This window comes from Bacillus rossius, chromosome 1 (assembly GCF_032445375.1).
Source record: "Bacillus rossius redtenbacheri isolate Brsri chromosome 1, Brsri_v3, whole genome shotgun sequence".
NCBI lineage: Eukaryota > Metazoa > Arthropoda > Insecta > Phasmatodea > Bacillidae > Bacillus > Bacillus rossius.
In genome coordinates this window covers 370,906,278-370,929,758 of record NC_086330.1, presented here as the reverse complement: position 1 = coordinate 370,929,758, position 23,481 = coordinate 370,906,278, and the positions used below count along the sequence as shown (strand labels likewise).

Sequence of the window (23,481 nt, the reverse complement as noted above, 5' to 3'; positions counted from 1 at the left end):
TTGAGAACACTTACACTACTATTGACGCTAACACTGTGACACACAGGCCTGCAGTCACAGTCGAAACAGTGTAACAGCTCAACTTGCACCACTCCTAAAGTCAACCACGTTGCTCCCGAGGTTCATGGGCTCTTATTCATAAATAGAGACCGGAAAAATTCGCGCTTTCGATGACCTCTAGGATAGACTCCACAACCCCGTACCTACTCAGGCAAATGCCACCTGCTCATTGGCTACTGACTCGTGACACCTGTCAACTGGGACGCTTGCGATTCGATACTTTTTTGATTGAAGGTTTTTCATTGGCTCAAAGTCCTTCAGATAAACTGTGAGTGAATCACAGAAGCACTATAAAGGTATAGTTGTTTGGATTCTAGGATATCGTGAAATGAATACGCGAAATTTTCCGGTCTCTATTCATAAATGTATCACGGAGACGTGAAACGTGAAAATGGAGCCCTCTGAAGAACACAGCACTGCAATGAAAACCGACGGCAATGATAAGCTCGGGGAGAACGAAAGCTACGAGGCAGCGCAGTGGTGCGACCTGGAAGCCAAGCTCAAGGTCACAGCCGTAACACGGAAACCGAGCAGCTCGATTTGTGCCGGATTATGGAATGCGCCACATAAAAACACCTTTTACCGTACGTTATAACTTTAATGTCGTTAAAAGATAAAGTTCTGATTGCAAAATGTAAATATGTTTTAGAAAATTAAAATAGCTTTCTTTATTGAGGTATTTACAGTAAGATAAGGAAATTCTGCATTAATGAAATCAAGTAATTACTTGCCAACACTACACACAAAGGCTTGTGATTTTCAAATATGAATTTGAAGTCCGTTTTCAGTTGCCCATTTAACGGCAGCTTCAAGGTCCACAACATTGTTAAAAATGTCAGAGAGAGGGAAATATGAGTACAATTGAAGATCGTGGCATACAAATGGCACCGAGTGTAACTAAGCGAGTTAGATGAGTGAATTATTTACAGAGAAATTAGAACCGGCTGAAGTACCGAGCCGTAACAGATATTTTCACTCTTCCTCTGTGGCCAGCGCCGCGCGCTCAGGCCCTCTTGAGCAAGCGATACGCGAGGAACACATATCCTCGGGAGTCTGTGTGACTCTGGCGTGGGCGCAAGTCTGGGCGGGGTTCCCACAATGCCTCGCGCGCTTTCCCCGTTGCGCGGGCGCCACGCGGCATCATCATGATGATCATCTGCAGCCGGGGCATTAATTGGATCATTAGCGCTGATGTGGAACTGAGGTCGTGCGGCGTTCCCAGCCGATAGGCCTGGCTGCGCGGCGTCTGCCCACACACGCGCGTCAAGTCTGAGACTGATGTTATACAACAACAATAATTATTATAAACTGCTTGTTACCTAACTACAACCACTATTGGTAGAGACAGCAAAAATTCGCGAATTCATTTCGCGACAGGCTAAAATACAGATAGTTATACCTCAGTGCTGCCTCTGCTATTGGCTCACAACTCACCTGGATGACTCTGGGTCAATGAGAAACACCCGACCAAATCTTTATCGAATCACAGTCTGCTACGCTGGGACGTCTCACAAGACAGCAGCCAATGAGTGGGTGACATTTGACCGAGTGTACGTAGAACTATGGAGTTCATCCTGGAGGTCATTGAACCCGCGAATTTTTTCCGGTCTCTAACTATTGGTACAGACCTGTAAAATTCGCGGATTCGTTTCGCGATAGGATAGAGTCCAAATACTTTTGACATTATTTTTCGTCAGTGATTGGGCCACAGTTTATCTGAAGGACTCTGGGCCAATGAATAAATGTTTAACAGAAGAATTAGCGAATCACGATCGTTTCAGTCAACAGGTGTTACGAGTCGGTAACCAATCAGCAGATGTAATTTGCACGAGTGCGTAGAGGATCATGGAGTCTATCCTTTAGGTATTTGAAATCGCGAATTTTACAGGTCTCTAACTATTGGAGTTTATCAACACTTCTGCGAGAATATTTATTCCCTTACATTAAAAATATGAAAATTAAAAATTAATTAATCTGCTCGTCCATTGTACAATAATTATTGTAAATTACTTACTACCTACCTACTATTGGAGTTTATCGACACTTCTGAGAGAATATTTATTGCCCTACATTAAAAAAATGAAAATTAAAAATTAATTAATCTGCATATTAAATGTGTGACTCAATTTTTTATATTTATTTATGTAAAACAAAAATAAAAATGCATAAAACGAAATTACAAACTTATACTGTTACATGTTTTTTTACCCTGCAGTTAACTTTAATATTTTTTTTGCTCAGAAAAAAAATATGTTCCTTCCTTACAGTTATATGCTACCACGTTAACCTTTTTAAAGTTCTGAAGCTCATGTGTTGATGCACAAAGAAGTATGGCATGTATTATTTTTAGAGATGGTGCATGATCATGAACATTTGTGTACATGTTGATTTTTTTTTACTCGAGTGATTCAATGAAATACTTCTTGTCCCTGCAACTTCGCGTGGAATGTGGAGGCCAAGGCAACAAGGCATGGCAGTGCTGGCGAGTGTTCCGTTTGTGTTTGAAACACCAGACCCCGGCACACCTCGGCGGGCCTTCGAGCAGAAGAGCGGTGGCCTGCGGGCAGGACGGACAGAGAGGTCCTGTCTGCGCGCGGAGACCTGGGACAGCCCCCGGGGGTAGCGGCTCTCTCCGGCCGAGCTGTCCGGCGGATGTCAGCTGACCTCCGGGCGAGTTGCGACCGTGAACCCCGCCGGTCACTTTCCCCCGCCGACACACGCCTCCCCCCTTACCCCCTTGCCAAGGCCACGCGGCGCAGCGGAGCCATCAGGCCTGTTCACGTCCGAGCCACTAGAGAGCTCTCCGGACACGACAACCAGGTCAAGTCCTATAGCTAGGGACACCTGTATTTCGCGAATACATTTCGTGTCAAGGTATTTCACAAAATACTGTAGCTTTTCTCCTCTAGTTATTGGTAGGGGCAGGCATTTTTTGCGAAAAGATTTCAACACTTATTAGACTGCAACTAGGTATACCCGAACCTGTGGTTTCTTCCTTGTGATTGGCGGCCGTCTGCAGAGAGAAGTCGTTGACTTATTTAACCGAGCAAATCAGGACGCGTTAACTTCCTCATTGAATCACTGTGATTGGTGTTACAATCGATATGTACCTGGGAGAAACTCACCCAATCACAAAACACAGATAATGCATTAACTTTCATATGGTCTCAAAATCTTTTCGCGAAATCTGCATGCCTCTAGTTATTGGCTGAGGTAGGTGAGAGGTGTCGTCCCGCTCTTGACGGGGCCAATGAGAATGTGGTCACTGAACTGCTGCACCCTCACAATTTGACATGACTCTTAGAAAAAGCTACAGTGTTTTGTGAAATACCTTGACATTAAATGCAATATCGAAATACAGGTGTCCATACCTATAGCTAGAGACCGGAAAAATTCGCGTATTCATTTCACGATATCCTAGAATCCAAACAACTGTACCTTTATATTGCTTCTGTGATTGACTCACAGTTTATATGAAGGACTTAGAGCCAATGAAAAACCTTCAACCAAAAAAGTATCGAATCGCAAGTGTCCCAGTTGACAGGTGTCACGAGTCAGTAGCCAATGAGCAGGTGGCATTCGCCTGAATAGGTACGGGGTTGTGGAGTCTATCCTAGAGGTCATCGGAAGCGCGAATTTTTCCGGTCTCTAGATGGGCATACAGGGAACCACTTCTCCTTGCTTATGACCGGGACACGGTTGAAGACCTTTTTGGTTTCCAGCCAGACTGGAAACATCCATATCTCGACATTGTTGCGATGTTGTGCACTTGGTAGATAGCACAGGCTCAACACCCGACTGGTTTTCAAAAAAGAAATAAATTGAAACTAACTACAACGCTATGCTCAAAATGCGCGCAAAAATATCCAAATAGAGTGTTTAGAAATTTTTTTTATTAAAAATAGTTCCTTGAAAAGCGGAGCAAAATAAGAATTGTGTCGAAGTGGGTACTTACTGAAATATAATAATTTTTTATTAATCATAGTAACATAAATAATGTTCGCAGGCTTTCACTGCCGTTATCTGAAGAAGCTTGGCTTATGGGTTGTAACCGTGTCCTTGGCGAATAATTCACATACGTCTCGGTAGACATTGCAGTCACCATCATCAGGGAGTAGTTACCTAGTACTCCCTGATGATGGCGACTGCAATGTCAACCGAAACGTCGGTGAATTTTTCGCCAAGGACACAGCTACAACCCAGAAGCCGAGCTATATACTTTGTTTTTATTTTACGTACTACTTTCACGGAAAGGCCACAATGTTTGGATCACAATTGTTTGGACATCCTCCTCAACTACTGAGAGGCAGTCACGTAGCAGAAGAGAGAACTAATCACATTGAAAATCCCATCCAAAGATGGAGGGAGATTCTACAGTTAAGGAATCAGCCAATAGGAAAGCATGTTTGGGTAGAATAGCGGGTCTGTAGTCATGGTTAGAGACCGTAAAAATTCGCGTATTCATTTCACGATATGCTATAATCCAAACAACTGTACCTTTATATTGCTTCTGTGATTGACTCACAGTTTATCTGAAATACTTTGAGCCAATGGAAAACCTTCAACCAAAAAAGTATCGAATCGCAAGCGTCCCAGTTGACAGGTGTCACGAGTCAACAGCCAATGAGCAGATGGTATTTGCCTGAGTATGTGGGAGGTTGAAGAGTCTATCCAAGAGGTCATCGAAAGCGCGAATTTTTCCGGTCTCTAGTCATGGTCGTCAAGAGCACTAGATCCATCACCAACGTGAAACTGTGCACGTGCTTCAAGACTGCTGAATCCGCGGAGAGACCGTGGCCTTGCCTGGCGGAGGGACACCACAATCTTACGCAACCATTGGGGCCAGAGTCGCGTGTTCATTGGTCGGCGACCAGCGACAGGATCCGCCCTATGCTCGTATTCTTGACGGGCGTGAATACAACCAGCAGTCCAATGTACGAGCGGCACACACACACATACACACCCACTGGTGATTTCGCTGTCGTCAAATCAGTCAGTGCCTCATGGCTAGAGACCTGTAAAATTCGCGGATTCATTTCGATATAGGATAGAGTCCAAATACTTTTGACATTATTTTGCTTCAGTGATTGGGCCACAGTTTATCTGAAGGACTCTGGGCCAATGAAAAATCTTTAACAGAAGAATTAGCGAATCGCGATCATTCCTTTCAACAGGTGTTACGAGTCGGTAACCAATCAGCAGATGTAATTTGCACGTTTGCATGGAGTCTATCCTTTAGGGATTTGAAATCGTGAATTTTACAGGTCTCTACTCATGGCGGATGCAGATTCCAGTTACCGAAACGTCTCATCTGTTTTGTCTCTTGTCTTTCGTCTGTGCTGTCGTCGTTTTTGCTGACCATAAAATCTGTTAAGTATCATCGCTATGTTCTTCTATTGTTCATTGTGTTGTTGTTGTTTGAATGTATTTACTGTTCTTGTGGCAACTCTCTCGTCGTTGTCGGCCCACTTTGTTTGTCTGAGGTGTGATATTCCATGCGTTAAACATTTGACATCAACTGTGTGACTATGTATAAATATTTTGTGTTTGTTCTGTGACATACAATATAACCCAGCAATGGCGTGTATGTGGACAAAAATGTTTTGAATCGTACTTTACAATTGCAAGAATCATTCAAAGAAAATCAAATCAGTGTCCTTTAGCTCTAGGATGCAACAAGTTCGTGTCACTCTGCTCTAGGACAAAGATGGCGCCTTACTCAGATTGTAGCCAATCAACAGTCTACAATTACCGAGTAGGTGAAGAAACATTAATTATATCTTGGTGGGTAAGTATACAGTAAAACTGCAGATCACTAGAGATGGTAATATCTCCGATAGCTGTGTAAACTGAAGACTGTTTGGGATAATTTTATTTTTGCTTATATTTTATTTTTTAAGGCCATACTATAACCAGCTATGTTCATGTATTAACGCAATGTTAATGTAGTTGAACACCAACTTGTGACAGGTACATACACAAAGAAAACAAACTTTCATTCAAGAAGTATAAATACACTAAATTCCTTGTCAGTTTTAACACAGTGGAATCATTTTACTGTTCCAACTGAATGGTGATCATTTTTGAATGAATTATTTAAAATATTGTTGATGTTCTACTCAAAGAACAAAACAATAAAATAAATATAATATGCAGCATTGTTTATCAAAGCTAATTCTTTGTGTTCCCGAGGAATGTGGCCATGACAGAAAAAATAAATAACATTATGTTATAGAGATCATGTTCGTGTGGGAATCTCTAAGGGCCCGAGGAGGGAGGAGGCCGTGTCGACCACACGTCACGAAGGCCCTAACTGCGCTTCAAGGCCGAAGGGCAGTAGATGGTTTCTTTTGTTATAAGGAAGAGAAGGGAGATCTTAAATGTTGGTTTACGATTGAGAATTAAGAATTATTTGTGTATTTATGTTAAGACTCAGTGTGCAATAGTGGGATGATTTATGATTGTCATGTAGGAGTTTTAACGGGTCATGTGAAAGTCATATGTCAACTTAAGATTTAACAAACATGGGTTTATTTTATTTTGTTCTTTAAGAATGATTAATAATTAAAAATTATGGGAAACAACCATCAGAGTCGAGTAGGATGTGGTGTTGGCGCGAAATAATGTATCCTCGGGGAAAAAAAGGTAATGAGATGGTACGAAAGAAGTAGGAAATATGAAATTATTACCATAATGTCAAGAAACGATATAATGTTTAGAATAAAATTTGCACGAAATATTTAAAAAATGGGGCTCTGATCCTAAAGTTCATTATTTTATATGATTTCTGTAATTATATTTTCTGGTGTGTTTCTGGTTATTATTTGCTATTGCACGGGTATGGAAGAAACAATAATGAATATATTTTTTAAAAAATGCAGCCATTTTGAGTTGGCTCGGAAAAAAATGATAACAACACTACATGAAATAGTATTCATGTATTACAGTTACATAATTCTGATTTGTGTATGGATTCCAGGTAACTGGCTAGAGTGAAATTTTTAGTTTTAATCGTAGTCACGTCTGATATTTCAAGTAGGAACATCAAAAATTTCACTCTTGATAAAAATGTTAACATGGGAAAAATAATCAATAGGAAACGATTCGTAACCAAAACGCACTCGAAATGAAAACGAAACTGACCAAATAAAAAATTCTGCTACTATAACGTGGCTGCATTCTCACCCGTTTTCATTGGCTGGAAGTAACGACCACTAAATAAAACAATAGCGGGGGGGGATTATATTTTGTATGTTTCAATTTGTGAGAATTAAAATTTTTGAACGTGCGATGAGCTATGAGAATTTCATTCAATTAGCTATTAGTTGGTGGCCAACAGAGTTGAAAAGTCTTTCAAATTGAATTACAGTGATGATTTCTGACATTCAATACCAAAAAAAAGAGGTAGTTTCTATAGAATTGTTTTCCAAGAAAGAAGACGTTGAGGGAATGCGAGGAGATTTCAGCAGTGATTAGATAATGATAATAGTAAAAAACGAAACAACAGCAACTTAATATTCACGTATCAGAACACGAATTACAGTTGCAATTACAATTATTAAAGTTCACAAGCACATATTTTATGGCATTTTCGTGAAAAAATTTTTTGTTGCTTTTATTTCATTTTCCAATATATTTGTTACTATTTTTAACTGATAATGAAAGAATATAGATGGACCGGAAAAATTCGCGTATTCATTTCACGATATGCTAGAATCCAAACAACTGTACCTTTATATTGCTTCTGTGATTGGCTCACAGTTTATCTGAAGGACTTTGAGCCAATGGAAAACCTTCAACCAAAAAAGTATCGAATCGCAAGCGTCCCAATTGACAGGTGTCACGAGTCAATAGCCAATGAGCAGGTGGCATTTGCCTGAGTAGGTACGGGGTTGTGGAGTCTATCCTAGAGGTCATCGAAAACGCGAATTTTTCCGGTCTCTAAATATAGATTAAGGCTAAGTCCGAACAGTACTTAATCATCTTGGTTCATCAAAACACTTTTGTCAGGCCTCAGACATAATGAAGGTATTTTTTTACTGTATGTTACGTACCTAGGCCAAATTCATCTTTGTAAAACAAAATATCGAAAGAACAAGATACGTTCATCAGCTAATACTGTGTCATTACACGAGCAGATATAGAAAATTACAAAAAATAAGTGAGCTGAAAAATAAGCGATAATTACCTGCATGGGTGCCCCGTTAAGGCGTGACTCATGGAGACTAGAGAGGAGAAAGGAGGTAAGAGAGAGGCGGGGAGTGAAAGGAAGAACACACAGAACCAACGAAAGTTGATAGAAGGTATGTAGTTACTGACTCGTTTCTTTTAGTCGAGAGCCGTCACATTGCTAGGTTATTTTTTTTGAGAATAAACACAACGGCATGTTTTTAAGCATGACCTTTTATTTATTTTTTTTGTATAATAAAATAAAATAAAACAACAGTATTAACAAAGTTGACTGGTGGCGGTCGCAGAACGTGTCACGTGTGACGGTCCCGTGACGAGGACACCTCCGCTGCAGTCACGTGACGGCCCGCTCCTGCAACACGCAGCACACTCGTACACTCTCGTTCACACTCGTTCACACTCGTGCACCGGGCCCGGGACACGGCAGGCAACTGACAACCAGCTTGTAGCTCCGGCGTGTTAGTTGTGAGTGCAGTGCTGTTGACATGACAACACGTCCTCCCTTCCCTCTATCTGCTTGAGATCCAGAGGCATATCTGTCCTTGTTTACATATTTACAAAGTTCTTAATGCAAATCACACTAATAGTACTTGCCTGGGAGTATTTCTGGGAAAATTAAAATGATCACTTACGCACACAGCCCTACGTTCAAACCTGTTAATCACTAGTTAAAACATTTTTTTTAAAAAACTATGACGTTTATTTCACTGTGAGTGAGATTCACTTAAAATAACAATGTTTCAATTTTTCAGATCGTTACATCATCACCGTAGAGACCTGCGGTTTCGATGGCCTTCAGGATAGACTGCACATACCCCTGTACACTTGGGCGAATAACGAAAGTTCATTGGCTGCCGACTTGTGAGTCGTCTAAGCTGGTTTGTCTGTGATTCGATCCTTCTCTGGTTGAGGGTTTATAACTGGTTGAGATTCGTCCAGATGAACAGTAAGCCAATAGCAAAATCATCTTAAAGGTATATGTATTTGACTTCTAGCTTATCGCCGAATGAATCAGCGAATTTTTCCGGTCTCTACTAATAATACTTGCCTAGCCGTATTTCTTGGAAAATTAAAATGATCACTTACGTACTCAGCCCTACGTTCAAACCTGTTAGCAACTAGATCAAACATTAAAAAAAAACTAGGACGTTTATTTCACTGTGAGTGAGATTCACTTAAAATAACAATGTTTCAATTTTTTTTAGTTTGTTACGTCTTCAGTTTCGATACTCAGGCTTCTGTGTAAGTGGAAATAAATTGAAGCAATGATTATCAATTTTTTTTGCCTACTACAGCACAGATCACCAGGGAGGCACCCGCATACAGGAGGAAAACTTGTTGACATTCGATGGCACGTCGTTGAAAGATCTGTTTCAACTGCGGAGAAAACAGTGAGGCTAAAGCACAATACGATAAGCTTGCAGTAACTAACTGTACTATTTCACACGCCATAAAAAAAAGCGTCGTTCCATTTCGAGAACGGGACTTTTAAAACCGACGAGAGTCAGTGAAACTTGATTGTAATCTGTTGAAACCTGTTTCGCTCCGTCCGTGGAAGAATAAATTTGAACGTGTTCGCCGTCGACCATTGACGGATCCTAAAAGAGGTTGGGGGGGGGGGGCATAGCGGCATGCCCCCAACCCCTTGAAACCTGAATAATTTTTGATTTTCCTAATCATAGTTTTCCAATATTTACTAAATGTTATTTTACTGCAGTGCTATAGATATATAATAGGCAGAGACCTGCAAAATTCGCGGTTTCGATGGCCTTCAGGATAGACTGCACATACCACTGTACACTCGGGCAAATAACGCAAGTTCATTGGCTGCCGACTTGTAATTCGTCTCAGCTGGTTTTTCTGTGATTCGATCCTTCTTTGGTTGAGGGTTTATAACTGGTTGAGATTCGTCCAGATGAACAGTAAGCCAATAGCAAAATTATCTAAGAGGTTTATGTGTTTGAATTCTAGCCTATCACCGAATGAATCCATGAATTTTGCAGGTCTCTAATAATAGGACGTTTTTGAACCAGAAATCAGATTGCACACGACTAAATAAGAACCACAAAATTATTATTAAGCTTCCAACACACTGTTAAACGGAGCAGCAAGCTAATTAAGACCACACTGAACTAACTGTTCGGAATTTCAATTCTAAATAAACTGAAATTTATTGAGAAAAAAAAGGGGGGTTTTGTGTAACGTCGGTTTACGGACGATAATTTTACGTGATAACGTCATAAGAAAACATTGGTGAAAAATTGCATACTTTCATGATTTGAATTGAATTATTATCGCTGAATTATCATTATTTTGTATAAAACAATGAAGGGGTTAATTGAAAATTACAATTATTTTCAATAAATACTAAATAAAAGCAGTTGACTTATTATACGATCATTTGTATGGGATAATAATTTTTTAGTCAAAATTGTAACATAACCTATTATTACTGCACTCGCCGACTGATGCTACATATTTTTAATAATCAAAGAACAAATATATGAGATTATATCGCTAATCAAATTCTTAAATTGCAAGAATTTATTACCTTTTTTGCCGCTATTTTTGTTGTAATAAACAATGGAAACCACATTAACTTTTCACTTCGCTTTATAAACAGTTGACAAAAACGTTCACGTGTAGGTTGTGTGCTGCCGCTGTCTCTTATCTACTCGGACGCATCTGCCGACGGAGTGGAAGAGAGACAGATGCGTCACAAGCCGATCGTGCCTCTCTATCGCTTGTTCCGCGCTCTCGCTTGCACGCTCGGCTCAGGCGGAACATGACAATGTCATGCTTTTTTCGTGCGTGCAGCCGGCGTTCATCGATTTATAAGTAGAGGCCGGGAAAATTCGAGAATTCATTTCATTATATCCTAGAATCCAAACAACTGTATCTTTATATTGCTTCTGTGATTTGATCGACTCACAGTTTATATGAAGGACTTTGAGCCAATGAAAAACCTTCAACCAGAAAAGTATCGAATCGCAAGCGTCCCAGTTGACAGGTGTAACGAGTCAGTAGCCAATGAGCAGGTGGCATTTGCCTGAGTATGTAGGGGGTTGTGGAGTCTATTCTAGAGGTCATCGAAAGCGCGAATTTTTTCCGGTCTCCTACCAATGAGTGGGTGACATTTGACTGCGTGTACGTAGAACTATGGACATCATCCTACAGGTCATTGAACCGGCGAATTTTTCCTGTCCCTATTTATAAGACGTTATCACTTCAAAATTCTTCGGCCGCTCCCTGAGCCTGTCTCGCCGTGGACAGTCGCTGACCGGCGGGACGAGGGTGTGTGCGGGGGAGGGTCGAGACAGCCGAAGTCTCCCCCGTCAGCGGCGCCGGGCCGGAACAGACAACTGGGGCGGCTCGGGCAGGCGAATGACAGCGGTCACCCGGACCGGTTATCGTCCCGTCACACTTTCACGTCCGCCAAGAAAGTGACGGGGCAGGAGCCCCGCAAATTACACCCGGGTTGCCCCCGAGGGCCCCGGGAGGACTCTCTCTCTCTCTCTCTCTCTCTCTCTCTCTCTTCACTCTCTCTCTCCGCGGGCAGTAGATTTGCCGACGGCCTGCCTCTCGGAACACTCTCCTCGTCCGAGCTAGCAGGTAGCTGGGGGTGTCCTCATCAACGATATCTCGGAGAACCGATCATTAGAGACCGGAAAAATTCGCGAATTCATTTCGCGATAGGTTAAAATTCTCTGCTATTGGCTCACAACTCACCTGGGTGACGCTGGGCCAATGAGAAACGCCCGACCAAAGCTTTATAATAATCACAGGCTGCTACGCTGGGACGTCTCACAAGACAGCAGCCAATGAGTGGGTGACATTTGACCGAGTGTACGTAGAACTATGGAGTTCATGCTACAGGTCAGTGAACCCGCGAAATTACTGTCGTGCACATGTATTGATACATTGTGGATGCCTTAAAAAATGAATTCACCAACCCGATGTGACGCCTTTCTTTTTCTCTCTCTGTCAAACTACGGGACCAAGTTGTAAAAAAGTTTTACCTACAATATTCTATTTTGTTTGTGGTTGTCGTGTCACGTTCTCTCTGGGAGCTGACGGGTTCCTAACCGAAGTATCAGACGAATTGCAAAAAAAAAAAAAGTCAATGCGGTCTAGTCTGAATATAGACACTTAAACCTGGGAATTTAATAACGCTGCTATGTTTGAACGACCGACGTAATGCGTTCCAACAGCAGTCCAGCGACAAAGGCTGTGTCGACGAAGAATGGCAGGGAAGATCAGGTCTAAGGTTTGTATCTGCCGGCAACTTCTGAGAAACTGAAAGAAATTTAAGAACATAATTTTTTGACGTGACAACGTCTAATAAATCGATGAAGGCCGGCTGCACGCACGAAAAAGTGTCCCGTTACGCACATTGTCCCGTTACACTCATTGTACGCTTGCGCCGTATCTATCTCTCTTCCACTCGATTGGAACAACCATCGATTTGACTTTTTCGAGGCACATTAAACTTGAAACACTCCCATTCGTTTCCTACTTTTCCTATCATCGTCCTATCCTTAACAGAATAACACGGATTGGAAGAAGTTAAATAGCAAACATGTATAAAAGTTATAGTTAAAACAATCTCTTCGTTAAAGTAATAAACATATTTGAATTAACGAGTGCAAATATAAAAGTAAATTTATCAATTAAATTGTAGATTTCATTTCACTCCTCTTTGTATCCATACAAAAATATTGATAATTCAATAAAAAAAATGATTAAATTCTATTCATAAAAGTATGCAATCATTTCATCAATGTTTTGTCATGACGTTTATCACGTTAAACTATCGTCCGTAAACCGACTTCACAGACAACCAATTATATTTTTTTCGCACAGCAAGAGCTGCCAGCCTGCCAGTGCCGTCAGGACTAGGCACAGTCGAGAGCTTCCCTCCTGTATCCAGGGTCTGATGTTGCTACGAAGGACACGGAGAGAGAGGGAAGTACCTGTGGTCAGGGGGTCAGCCCTTGACGTGCGACGACTGCGCCTGGCCCTTGGCGGCGTGCTGCTGAGACAGGTAGCTGAGCTGCTGCTGAGGCGGGCTGGACGGCTGGTACAAGGGCCGGGGAACCTGCTGCTCTGGCAGGTACCCCAGCGCCGGTCCGGGCACCAGCATCATCACGTAGTACTGCTGCTGCTGCGGGGGCAGGAAGTACTGCAGCTGCTGCTGCTGCTGCTGAGGCAGGTAGTACTGCAGCTGCTGCTGCTGAGGAGGGGGGAGGAAGTACTGAGGCTGCTGGTAGCGGGCGTGCGCCAGGTAGCTGAGGTCCTGCTGAGGCTGCGCGGCGCTGTAGGCCTGTTGCAGGTACTGCTGCGCCTGTGGCTGCAGCTGTAGGTACTGCTGCTGCACCTGTGGCTGTGGCTGCGGCTGCGCCTGGGGCTGCAGGTACTGCTGCAGGTACTGCTGCGCCTGGTAGCCGGAGTACTGCGAGGGGTCGGCGCTCAGCGAGGTCGGAACCCCGGTCTGCTTGGCCGTGCCTCGCTTCTCCAGCTTGTCGCCGGTCGCCGTGGACGCCTGGGCCTGCGAGTCCTCGGCCGGGCTCTTGTCTTCAGCGGCGGCGGCCGCGAGCAGCGCCAGCACCACCTGGCGGCGCGAGCACACACCACATGTACCACCTCTGCAAGTGGAACTGTTCACACGACTCACATCACCCGAATCCTGCTGAATAACAGTTAATAACTAGAGACCGGAAAAATTCACGGGTTCAATGGCCTGTGGGATGAACTCCATAGTTCTACGTACACTCGGTCAAATGTTGGCTGCTGTCTTGTTAGACGTTACAACGTAGCAGCCTGTGATTCTTATAAAGCTATGGTCGGGTGTTTCCCATTGGCCCAGAGTCATCCAGGTGAGTTGCGAGCCAATAGCAGAGGCAGCAATGAGGTATAACTATTTGTTTTCTAGCCTGTCGCGAAATGAATTCGCGAATTTTTCCGGTCTCTATATAAAAATCTGCTCAATACAGATTTAAAGTGGGGACATGTTAAGGCCCCCGCCTACCCGGGCACACACACGGTGTGCAGAGCTTCAGGAAAAACAGCGTGATTTGAAAACTACTCAAGATATCCGAGTGGGCTATGATTACGAAAAGCATTTAAGAGTTCGTTGAGGGTTTAAAAGTACTTTTGATTGCTGATTAAATTTTTTTTAACTGTATTTTAAGAAGAGTTAAAATGGCTAAAATGCATGTGTTTGGAGTAATTTTTAGACGTAAAACAACTGGTACATATTCTTGAAAGCACTTAAGGGACTTGCATTTCACATTAATTTTCATTTCTCCTTCAAATTATGTTACGGTCACCGCTCAATTTTCACAGTTGTCCTGTGACGACGAGAAGACTGCGCGCCAGTCCAGAGGAGACACAGCGCTAGAAGCACCAGCGAGCGTCGCGCTTATCATTCCGCCTCACTTACACACATACCTACATCCCTGACGAGGCGGGCTTTCCAGTCAAAAGTAACTGTGTCGCAGTAGTTTCACATTTAGAGTTTACTAGCTGCAGTACCCGGCGTTGCCCGGGCTGAACACAGGATGATACACTGTCCTCGATTTAAAGCGAAATGGATGGCGTTATATGGCAGTGTGGTGAACTTATAGAAATGATACACAATTTTCTGTTCGTATGTCTGTGACCTATGATTTTCTGTCAACCCGTGGCGATCGGTTGAACGGTTTAGAAATTGAACGGTTTAGAAAAATGATAAGTTCACCAGTTTAGCGAGTCTGCTATAAGGTCGACATTTGAGAGTGGTTTTGAGGAAGACCAAGGCCACCTGCAGCCTTAAGAGCGCTTTCTGCGGCATCTTTATGAAGTATTTTCCATACATACTCTTGTCACAAGCAGGTGAAATGGAAGTAAACAAAGAGGTTGCATGAGTCCAACTCTGATGTCTCAGGACCACAGCAATGCCTGCACTGACTAGCAGTCAGCGAGTACCTAGATCTACCTTAGCAGTGCCTGCACTGACTAGCAGTCAGCGAGTACCTAGATCTACCTTAGCAGTGCCTGCACTGACTAGCAGTCAGCGAGTACCTAGATCTACCACAGCAATGCCTGCACTGACTAGCAGTCAGCGAGTACCTAGATCTACCTCAGCAGTGCCTGCACTGACTAGCAGTCCGCGAGTACCTAGATCTACCACAGCAATGCCTGCACTGACTAGCAGTCAGCGAGTACCTAGATCTACCACAGCAATGCCTGCACTGACTAGCAGTCCGCGAGTACCTAGATCTACCTCAGCAGTGCCTGCACTGACTAGCAGTCCGCGAGTACCTAGATCTACCTTAGCAGTGCCTGCACTGACTAGCAGTCAGCGAGTACCTAGATCTACCACAGCAATGCCTGCACTGACTAGCAGTCAGCGAGTACCTAGATCTACCACAGCAATGCCTGCACTGACTAGCAGTTGCACAAGTTTCTACGACCAGTAGTTTCATATGGATTTTATAAATATGTTGCTAACAAGTATAAGTTTCATTTGTGTGACAAGTGTAGAAATTGATATATTTATAACTAAAACTTTTTAGCAAAATAACCACACTTGTAAATTGTAATATTAGTCAGTATAACCGGTTGTTGTTATAATTGTTCAGTTTCAGTATACGTTTGCTTGTAATTTAAGTAAATTTATGATTTTTTTTACATTTTATTTTATCTCAGTATTAACTGGACGAGAAATATTAGTAAATGTGTATATTTAACCTGAATGCGTTTTGAAATAATTATTAAATTAGTAGCGGACAACATTATTATCAGCTGGAGACACCACGTGGGTTGACTGATCGCATGGCCGTGATTGGCGGGTGACTGGCCAATGAAAACAGAGGTCCCCCACTACTCCCTGTCCCCTTCGCTACAGGACTGTCTGTGTGCTGCTCGCCAGGACACTCGGGTCGGAGTGTTGGTACGACTGCTCTCGACACTCGTGTCTCGTCCTTCGTTCCCTCTCACATTCCATTGCACTGTTTCCGCCATTAGAACTGATCTTGTTTCGGTGTGCTACGTTGCCAGATATACGTCATAGAGCATAAAACGTTAGAGACGTGACTTTATAATGTAATGAATTTTTAAAAAAAATCTAAAACTTTCCATTTTGTAAATGAAAATCTGGACAGAGGAATTTGGATAAACGTTTTTCTCGTTGTACTTCATCAACAACATCATCTGATAATGTTCAATTTTTACTTCTAAGGAAACGTAACTAAAAGACGCCATCTTGGTTTCAAGCGTTTTTGCCATCATTTGCATTAAAAAATTTTGGTTGTGTTTGACCATAGTACATAATTAATGGAATGTCTTTTTGTTATTTGTGACCGTTTGCTACCAAAAATTTCTGTTGTGAAATAATAATTGGTGTTAAAAATTTATATTTATGTATATATTCTTTCAGGACATATACAACAGAAAAAAGATCTCTAAAGACATTATTTTATGGTCTTAGGAAAACCAACAAATAGTAAAATATAATATTAAAACATATAATACAGTATACACCATGATAGTTGTAGCGCCACCAAGAAGGGTGGCATGGATGTTGCATCAGGGGCGCCATGCAACCCGCCCCGCACTCCACGTGGGACGAACACAACCAAGACCTCACGAGGCCACCAGCTCTCCGCTGCTGCTGTGGTCCCTCGCACACGTTGATTATGAGACGTCATGTTACTTAAAATGTCAAAAATTTTAATGTTAAATTGCCAAGCTTGGTAAAAATATTTTTTTAATATATTTTTTTTAATAAAATCAATTTAAAAATACTTATATGTAGAGACCTGCAAAAATCGCGGATTCATTCTGTGATAGGCTAGAATTCAAACACACATACCTCTTAGATAATTTTGCTATTGGCTTACTGTTCCTCTGGACGAATCTCAACCAGTTATAAACCCTCAACCAAAGAAGGATACAATCACAGAAAAACCAGCTGAGACGACTCACAAGTCAGCAGCCAATGAACTGGTGTTATTTGCCCGAGTGTACAGGGGAATGTGCAGTCTATCCTGAAGGCTATTGAAACCGAGAATTTTTCCGGTCCCTATTTATGAGACGTCATTTTATTTAAAATGTCATACAATTTAATGATAAAGTGCCAAGCTTGGTAAAAATATTTTTTTTAATAAAATCAATTTTAAATTTACTTATATGTAGGGACCGGAAAAATTCGCTGGTTCAATGACCTACAGGATGAATGAACTCCATAGTTATACGTACACTCGGTCAAATGTCACCCATTCATTGGCTGCTGTCTTGTGAGACGTCCCAACGTAGCAGCCTGTGATTCGATAAAGCTTTGGTCGGGCGTTTCTCATTGGCCCAGAGTCGTCCAGGTGAGTTGTGAGCCAATAGCAGAGGCAGCACTGAGGTAAAACTATTTGTATTTTAGCCTATCGCGAAATGAATTCGCGAATTTTCCCGGTCTCTACCCATGGTTCCAATCGCCGTCACGGCTGGCCAATCCCCGGTGCATGCTACCCCTCCTGCATGGTTGGGGCGTACAGGCTCCTCCTCGCAAGTACACTCGGGTCAGCAGAAGAAGCACACGGCACTCACCAGGAGCTTCATGTCGGTCTGCGGTGTGTCGCGTGTCAGGGGCTGCAGTGACGCGTGTGTCCCACGACGTGAGTATATATACTCCTCTTCCCAGCCGGGGCCCAGCGAGCAGCGAGGCAGCGGAGCGTTAGAGGGGAGGAGGGAGCTTGACGAGCGGGTTTTACTTTCCTCCGCAGGTGCTGGTCTGCAGGTCGCAGGTTTCACCGTGTGTCCTGCGGCCACGCGAGACCGTGTGTGTGAGGTGGGTGTGTTTGTCCGCACGCCGCTGTCCGGGTCCTCTGGATGTTTCAGTAAGGCACTTCAACATTTTTGCAACTTGAGTTGAGTGGGAATGTTGGCTCTCTCTGAATTTCAAGGCAATACACTCTTATATCTTTATATATATATATATATATATTTCTTGTGTGCGTGTGTATGTCACTGAACTCCTCCTAGACGGCTGGACCGATTTTGATGAAATTTTTTGTGTGAGTTCACGGGGATTCGAGGATGGTTTGGATTCACAATTGGATATTTTATCTCGATTCTGAGTTAAGAAAAAACTTAAAAAAACATGCTTTAAAAGCAAAAAAACTAAGCATTGTTGATAATTAGCCTCCATGGCAACGGGCTTTTGCATTGTTGTTGCCTTCTGCGTAAACATGGGAAAGGTTTTTGGTAACGGCAGTGGCGTGCCCAAGAGGAGGGGTATGTATAATGAGAAGATACAAAATGTCCAGCGTAGAAATACTTACCGCCATATGTACATTTGGGCAGGACAATGTCTGTCGGGTCCGCTAGAAAGATATATAGAGATATATATGTAGAAAGATATATAGAGATAGAGATATAAATAGAAAGATAGAGTTATAGAGATATACATAGAGAGATAGAGAATTAGAGAGATGAAGAGAGATGCTTAGTATACGTTTAAAAATTTGATTGAGGCATTGCAACGCATGCCGGGCATTATCTAGTATATATATATATATATATATATTAAAAATAAATTCAATGAAACTTTAAAACCAGTACCTCTGAACTACATAATATATATTTAGGCTATTTATCTGCAATGGAACAAAGTAGTTCGTGACGTGAGTAATATTAATTAGACTACACTTATTCATTTCTCACTCTGTATTTACAGAGATCATGCATTCCACGAATTTCACTTCTGCAACAGGCCGGACTTGAAACACTTGTACGTCAGGTGAGTTACGTGACTGAGTCGCACTCCAGTGCCTAACCTCGTGATAGAGAACGGAAAAATTCGCGCTTTCGATGACCTCTAGGATAGACTCCACAACCCCGTACCTACTCAGGCAAATGCCACCTGCTCATTGGCTACTGACTCGTGACACCTGTCAACTGGGACGCTTGCGATTCGATACTTTTTTGGGTGAAGGTTTTTAATTGGCTCAAAGTCCTTCAGATAAACTGTGAGTCAATCGCAGAAGCAATATAAAGATACAGTTGTTTGGATTCTAGCATGTCGTGAAATGAATCCGCGAATTGTTCCGGTCTCTGCCTCGTGGTTCACGTCGTCACGACAAGATGGCCGCCCAGAAGAGCCGCTGAAGGAGCGAGCCCGAAGACTCAGGCGCACGAGGGTTTGCAGTCCAACCTGATAAGTGTCGCTACACTCACTACTGCGCTTGTCAAGCCAGTTCTTCCTAGAGACAGGAAAAAAATGCGCGGATTCATTTCGCGATATGCTAAAATGCAAATAATTGTACCTTTCTGCAACTTCTGCTATTGGTTCACTGTTAACCTGGAGGACTGTGGGGTCAATCACAGACCCTCGGTCAAAGCAGTATTGAATCACGGGTCTCCCAATAGACACTCCTCACAAATCAGTAGCCAATGAACAGGTGACGTTGGCCCGCGTATGCACAAGATCGTGGAGTCTGTGCTGGGGGTCATTGAATCCGCGAATTTTTCCAGTCCCTAGTTCTTACTATTGAACAAAATTATACGTAGGCCAGTTTACGATTAGCCTTGTTTTTCTTCTTACTTTATTAAGGAAAGAAAAAACATATTTTTTAATTTAATATTTATCTTTTTAGATTTGAATATGACATAGTTTCAGAGAGGAAGTTAAAAATACTAAACATAAAATTAAGATATATATTACCAACGAATACACTAAAAATAAACTCAATTACCTATTTTAGAAACAAGTTTTTTTTTTTTCATTTTTTCGTAACAGATGATACATAATTAGCCACTTTAGTCCTTGTAAAAAATCCTTAAAGATCCATAATTATACGATAAGGTAGACCTCAAGCGTGATATCATGTGCCTATATGTAGAGACCTGAAAAATTCGCGGATTCAATGACCTCTAGTATAGCTTCCATTATCATCTGCATTTCTCAAGCAAACACGCGTGTTCATTGGGTGCTAACTTGTGAGGCGTCTCCACTGAGTGGCTTGTGATTCGACGCTTATTTGGTAAATAGTCTGTCATTGGCCCAGAGAGCTCCAGTTAAACTGGGAGCCAATAGCAGAACCAGCAGAATTGTTCACAATTTTGAATTTTAGCCTATCACGAAATAAATCCGCGAAATTTTCCTGTCTCTACCTATAAGTAGGGACACCTGTATTTTGCGGTTTGATTTCATGTCAAGGTATTTCACAAAACACTGTAGCTTTTTCTAAGAGTCATGGCTAGAGACCGGAAAAATTCGCGAATTCATTTCGCGATATGCTAAAATATAAATAGTTATACCTCAGTGCAGCCTCTGCTATTGGCTCACAACTCACCTGGATGACTCTGGGCCAGTGAGAAACACCCGACCAAAGCTTTATAGAATCACAGGCTGCTACGTTGGGACGTCTCACAAGACAGCAGCCAATGAGTGGGTGGTATTTGACCGAGTGTACGTAGATCTATGGAGTTCATCATACAGATTGAACCCGCGAATTTTTCCTGACCCTAATTATAAGTTGATCGTTCTAAATAATTATTTAATATCTATTTTTTGGACCTCATTAACACGTATAAACACATATAGTAAACATATTAATAAAATAATTAAATTCTAAAAAGCTAAAACGGAAAGTTTCGAACACTAATTTCACATAAAATTATATATATATATATATATATATATATATATATATATATATATATATACTAGCTGACCCGGCAAACGTTGTTTTGCCATATAAATTATTTTTTCTAGGGAATTTCTAGCTGCAGTACCCGCCGTTGCCCGGGCTGAACACAGGATGAAGGGGACCTTTTTCGAAATCAGATGTACCTAGTTAGTAATTGTATTTCTTATTAATTTGAATGTCAAGTGTGCAAAATAATTTATACCACTTTCAGATTGCGACAGACGTTCTGCCAGTGTATAGTTATTTACCTGTATACATCTAAAAATTGGTGTTCTGTATGTAGTCTAGACTCTATAAAGCACTATAGAAAAAAGCTTAAAAATAAGAGATTACTAATATTGTAAAATTTCCATTATCTAGCTAATGCTCGGCATGCATTGCAATGCCTCATTCAGTTTTGTTTTGTAATATGTTTGAAGTAGTTACACATATACAATCATCTATCCATCTCTCTAAACATATATATATCTCTATCTACATCTTTATATATCTATGTATCTCTCTATCGCTATTTATCTCTTTATATCTACATATTTACATATATACCTCACACTATCTCTATCTCTTCTATATATAAATCTCTATATAGCTCTATACATCTATATATCTCTTTATCTAACCCATTTCATTCTCTATACCTCACTCTATCTCAACTTATCTCTCTGTCTCTCTCTATCTCATTCTATATATATCACTCTATCTCTGACTCTCTTTTATATTTAAATAAATTGTGTCATGCGTGCGCACTTATACAACAAAAACAGTCGAAGTGCCGCTATATAATATAAAATAAACACATTTTTTGAAACGATTTGTGCTCCAACTATTGTAAAATAGTTATACCGTCTCAGAAACATTTAACAACTCACTAAAATTTCATCGCAATTGGATGAATGGTATAGGAACGCATACGGCACAAACAAACTAAAATTAAAGACATGACAAACGCATCAAACGATGGTGCGTTTAAAATTAAAGGTAACTAACTCTATCTATTGACGAAGTTAAGAACAATTTGTTATGAGCGCCTTTATTTTGCTAGCCGCTGCGAGCTCCACTTAGCGGACTGGTCTCACCAAGGAGAAAAGTGTTAATTTGCCAGACCTTACTATGTGTATGATCGTGTGGCAGACATAAATAAATGACACTCACTCACTATTTGTATGTCTATGACCTATGATTTTTTCTGTTATAAAATGAAATTATCACTTTTTCACTCCCTTAGGGATGGAATTTCATATTAATATGTGGCCTATGTTTTAATCCAGGTAATGAGTTCGCTGTAGGCGGGGTAGGTTGATCAAATGTTAATTGATCAGCTATTGACCGGGGTTGAAAAATATAAAATTCTCTAAAACATTAGGGGTTGGTGATATAAGGGTGAAAATTTAGGGTTGTGTGTATTTTTTAATCCCACATTATAAAAAAATATAAAAAAAATTTGTCCAAAAAATTAAAAAAAAAAAAAAAAGTTAGGGGTGGACAACCCTTATCACTTAGGGGGATGAAAAATAGATGTTGGCCGATTCTCATAGATACCGGATAAGCACAAAAAATTTCATCAAAATCGGTCAAGCCGTTTCGGAGGAGTATGGCAACGAAAACTGTGACACGAGAATTTTATATATAAGATATATATATATAATTTATATTATAAACATATAAAACCATTGTAGATAACAATGGTTTAAAAATAAAAGTCTATTAATATAAATAGTAAATTAAGTAAAATCAGATGACATTAATTATGTTGCTGTAGTTAAAATCACTAAATAACCCAGCTCACACTAAATGCACCATGAATAGGGGCAGGCATTTTTCGCTAATAAATCTGAACGCCTATTAGACTGCAACAAGGTATGCGCGCACCAGCTGTTTCTTCCTTGAAAATTCGCGGCCGTCGCGAGAGAAGTAGTTGCCTTAGTCGGCTGAGCCAATCAGAACGCATTTGCTTCCGCAATGAATTACTGTGATTGGTGTTTGAACAATCGTTCATGAATCTGAAAGAAACTCACCCAATCACGAAACACAGAAGATGCTACAGTTTTTTTTAACTTTCAGCTTGTTCCGGGAATCTTTTAGCTAAATCAGCATGGCCCTAACCATGAATACTGTATATAAAGAACAAACGTTGGAAATAGCTCTGACATTTGAGTTTGAATGCCAGCGCCGTGACCTCGAGTCAAGGCCGGGGGCGACGTGGCGGACGTCGCGGTAGAAAGCTGCGCCGCCACATCCGCTAGTTCCGGTCCCCGCCGCTCTCAGCGCCGCGGGCGCTGCTCGCCCCAGTCACGTGTTCGTGACGTCACTCCAGCGGCCGTGCCTCCTGCATCCCCGCTGCACAGGGGAACCACGCATAAGCTAGGGACCGGAACAATTCGCGGGTTCGACGGCCTTCAGGATGGACTGCACATTCCCCTGTACACTCGGGCAAACAACTCCAGTTCATAGGCTGCTGACTTCTAAGTCGTCTCAGCTGGTTTGTCTGTGATTCGATCCTTCTTTGGTTGAGGGTTTATAATTGGTTGAGATTCGTCCAGATGAACAG

The 23,481-nt window shown here is 41.6% G+C and overlaps 1 protein-coding gene across 1 annotated transcript; it reads right to left on the bottom strand.

Annotated features, from left to right (window-relative positions):
- Positions 1-8,445: 8,445 nt before the first annotated feature.
- Positions 8,446-17,875, bottom strand: LOC134530648 (uncharacterized). Its single transcript, XM_063365684.1, has 3 exons — positions 17,830-17,875; positions 13,224-13,861; positions 8,446-8,602 (listed from the first exon to the last, which is right to left on the bottom strand). The coding sequence occupies exons 1-2, from the start codon at positions 17,839-17,841 to the stop codon at positions 13,238-13,240; spliced, it is 636 nt and encodes a 211-aa protein (XP_063221754.1). The 5' UTR covers positions 17,842-17,875; the 3' UTR covers positions 8,446-8,602; positions 13,224-13,237.
- Between the last annotated feature and the right edge of the window lie 5,606 nt (positions 17,876-23,481).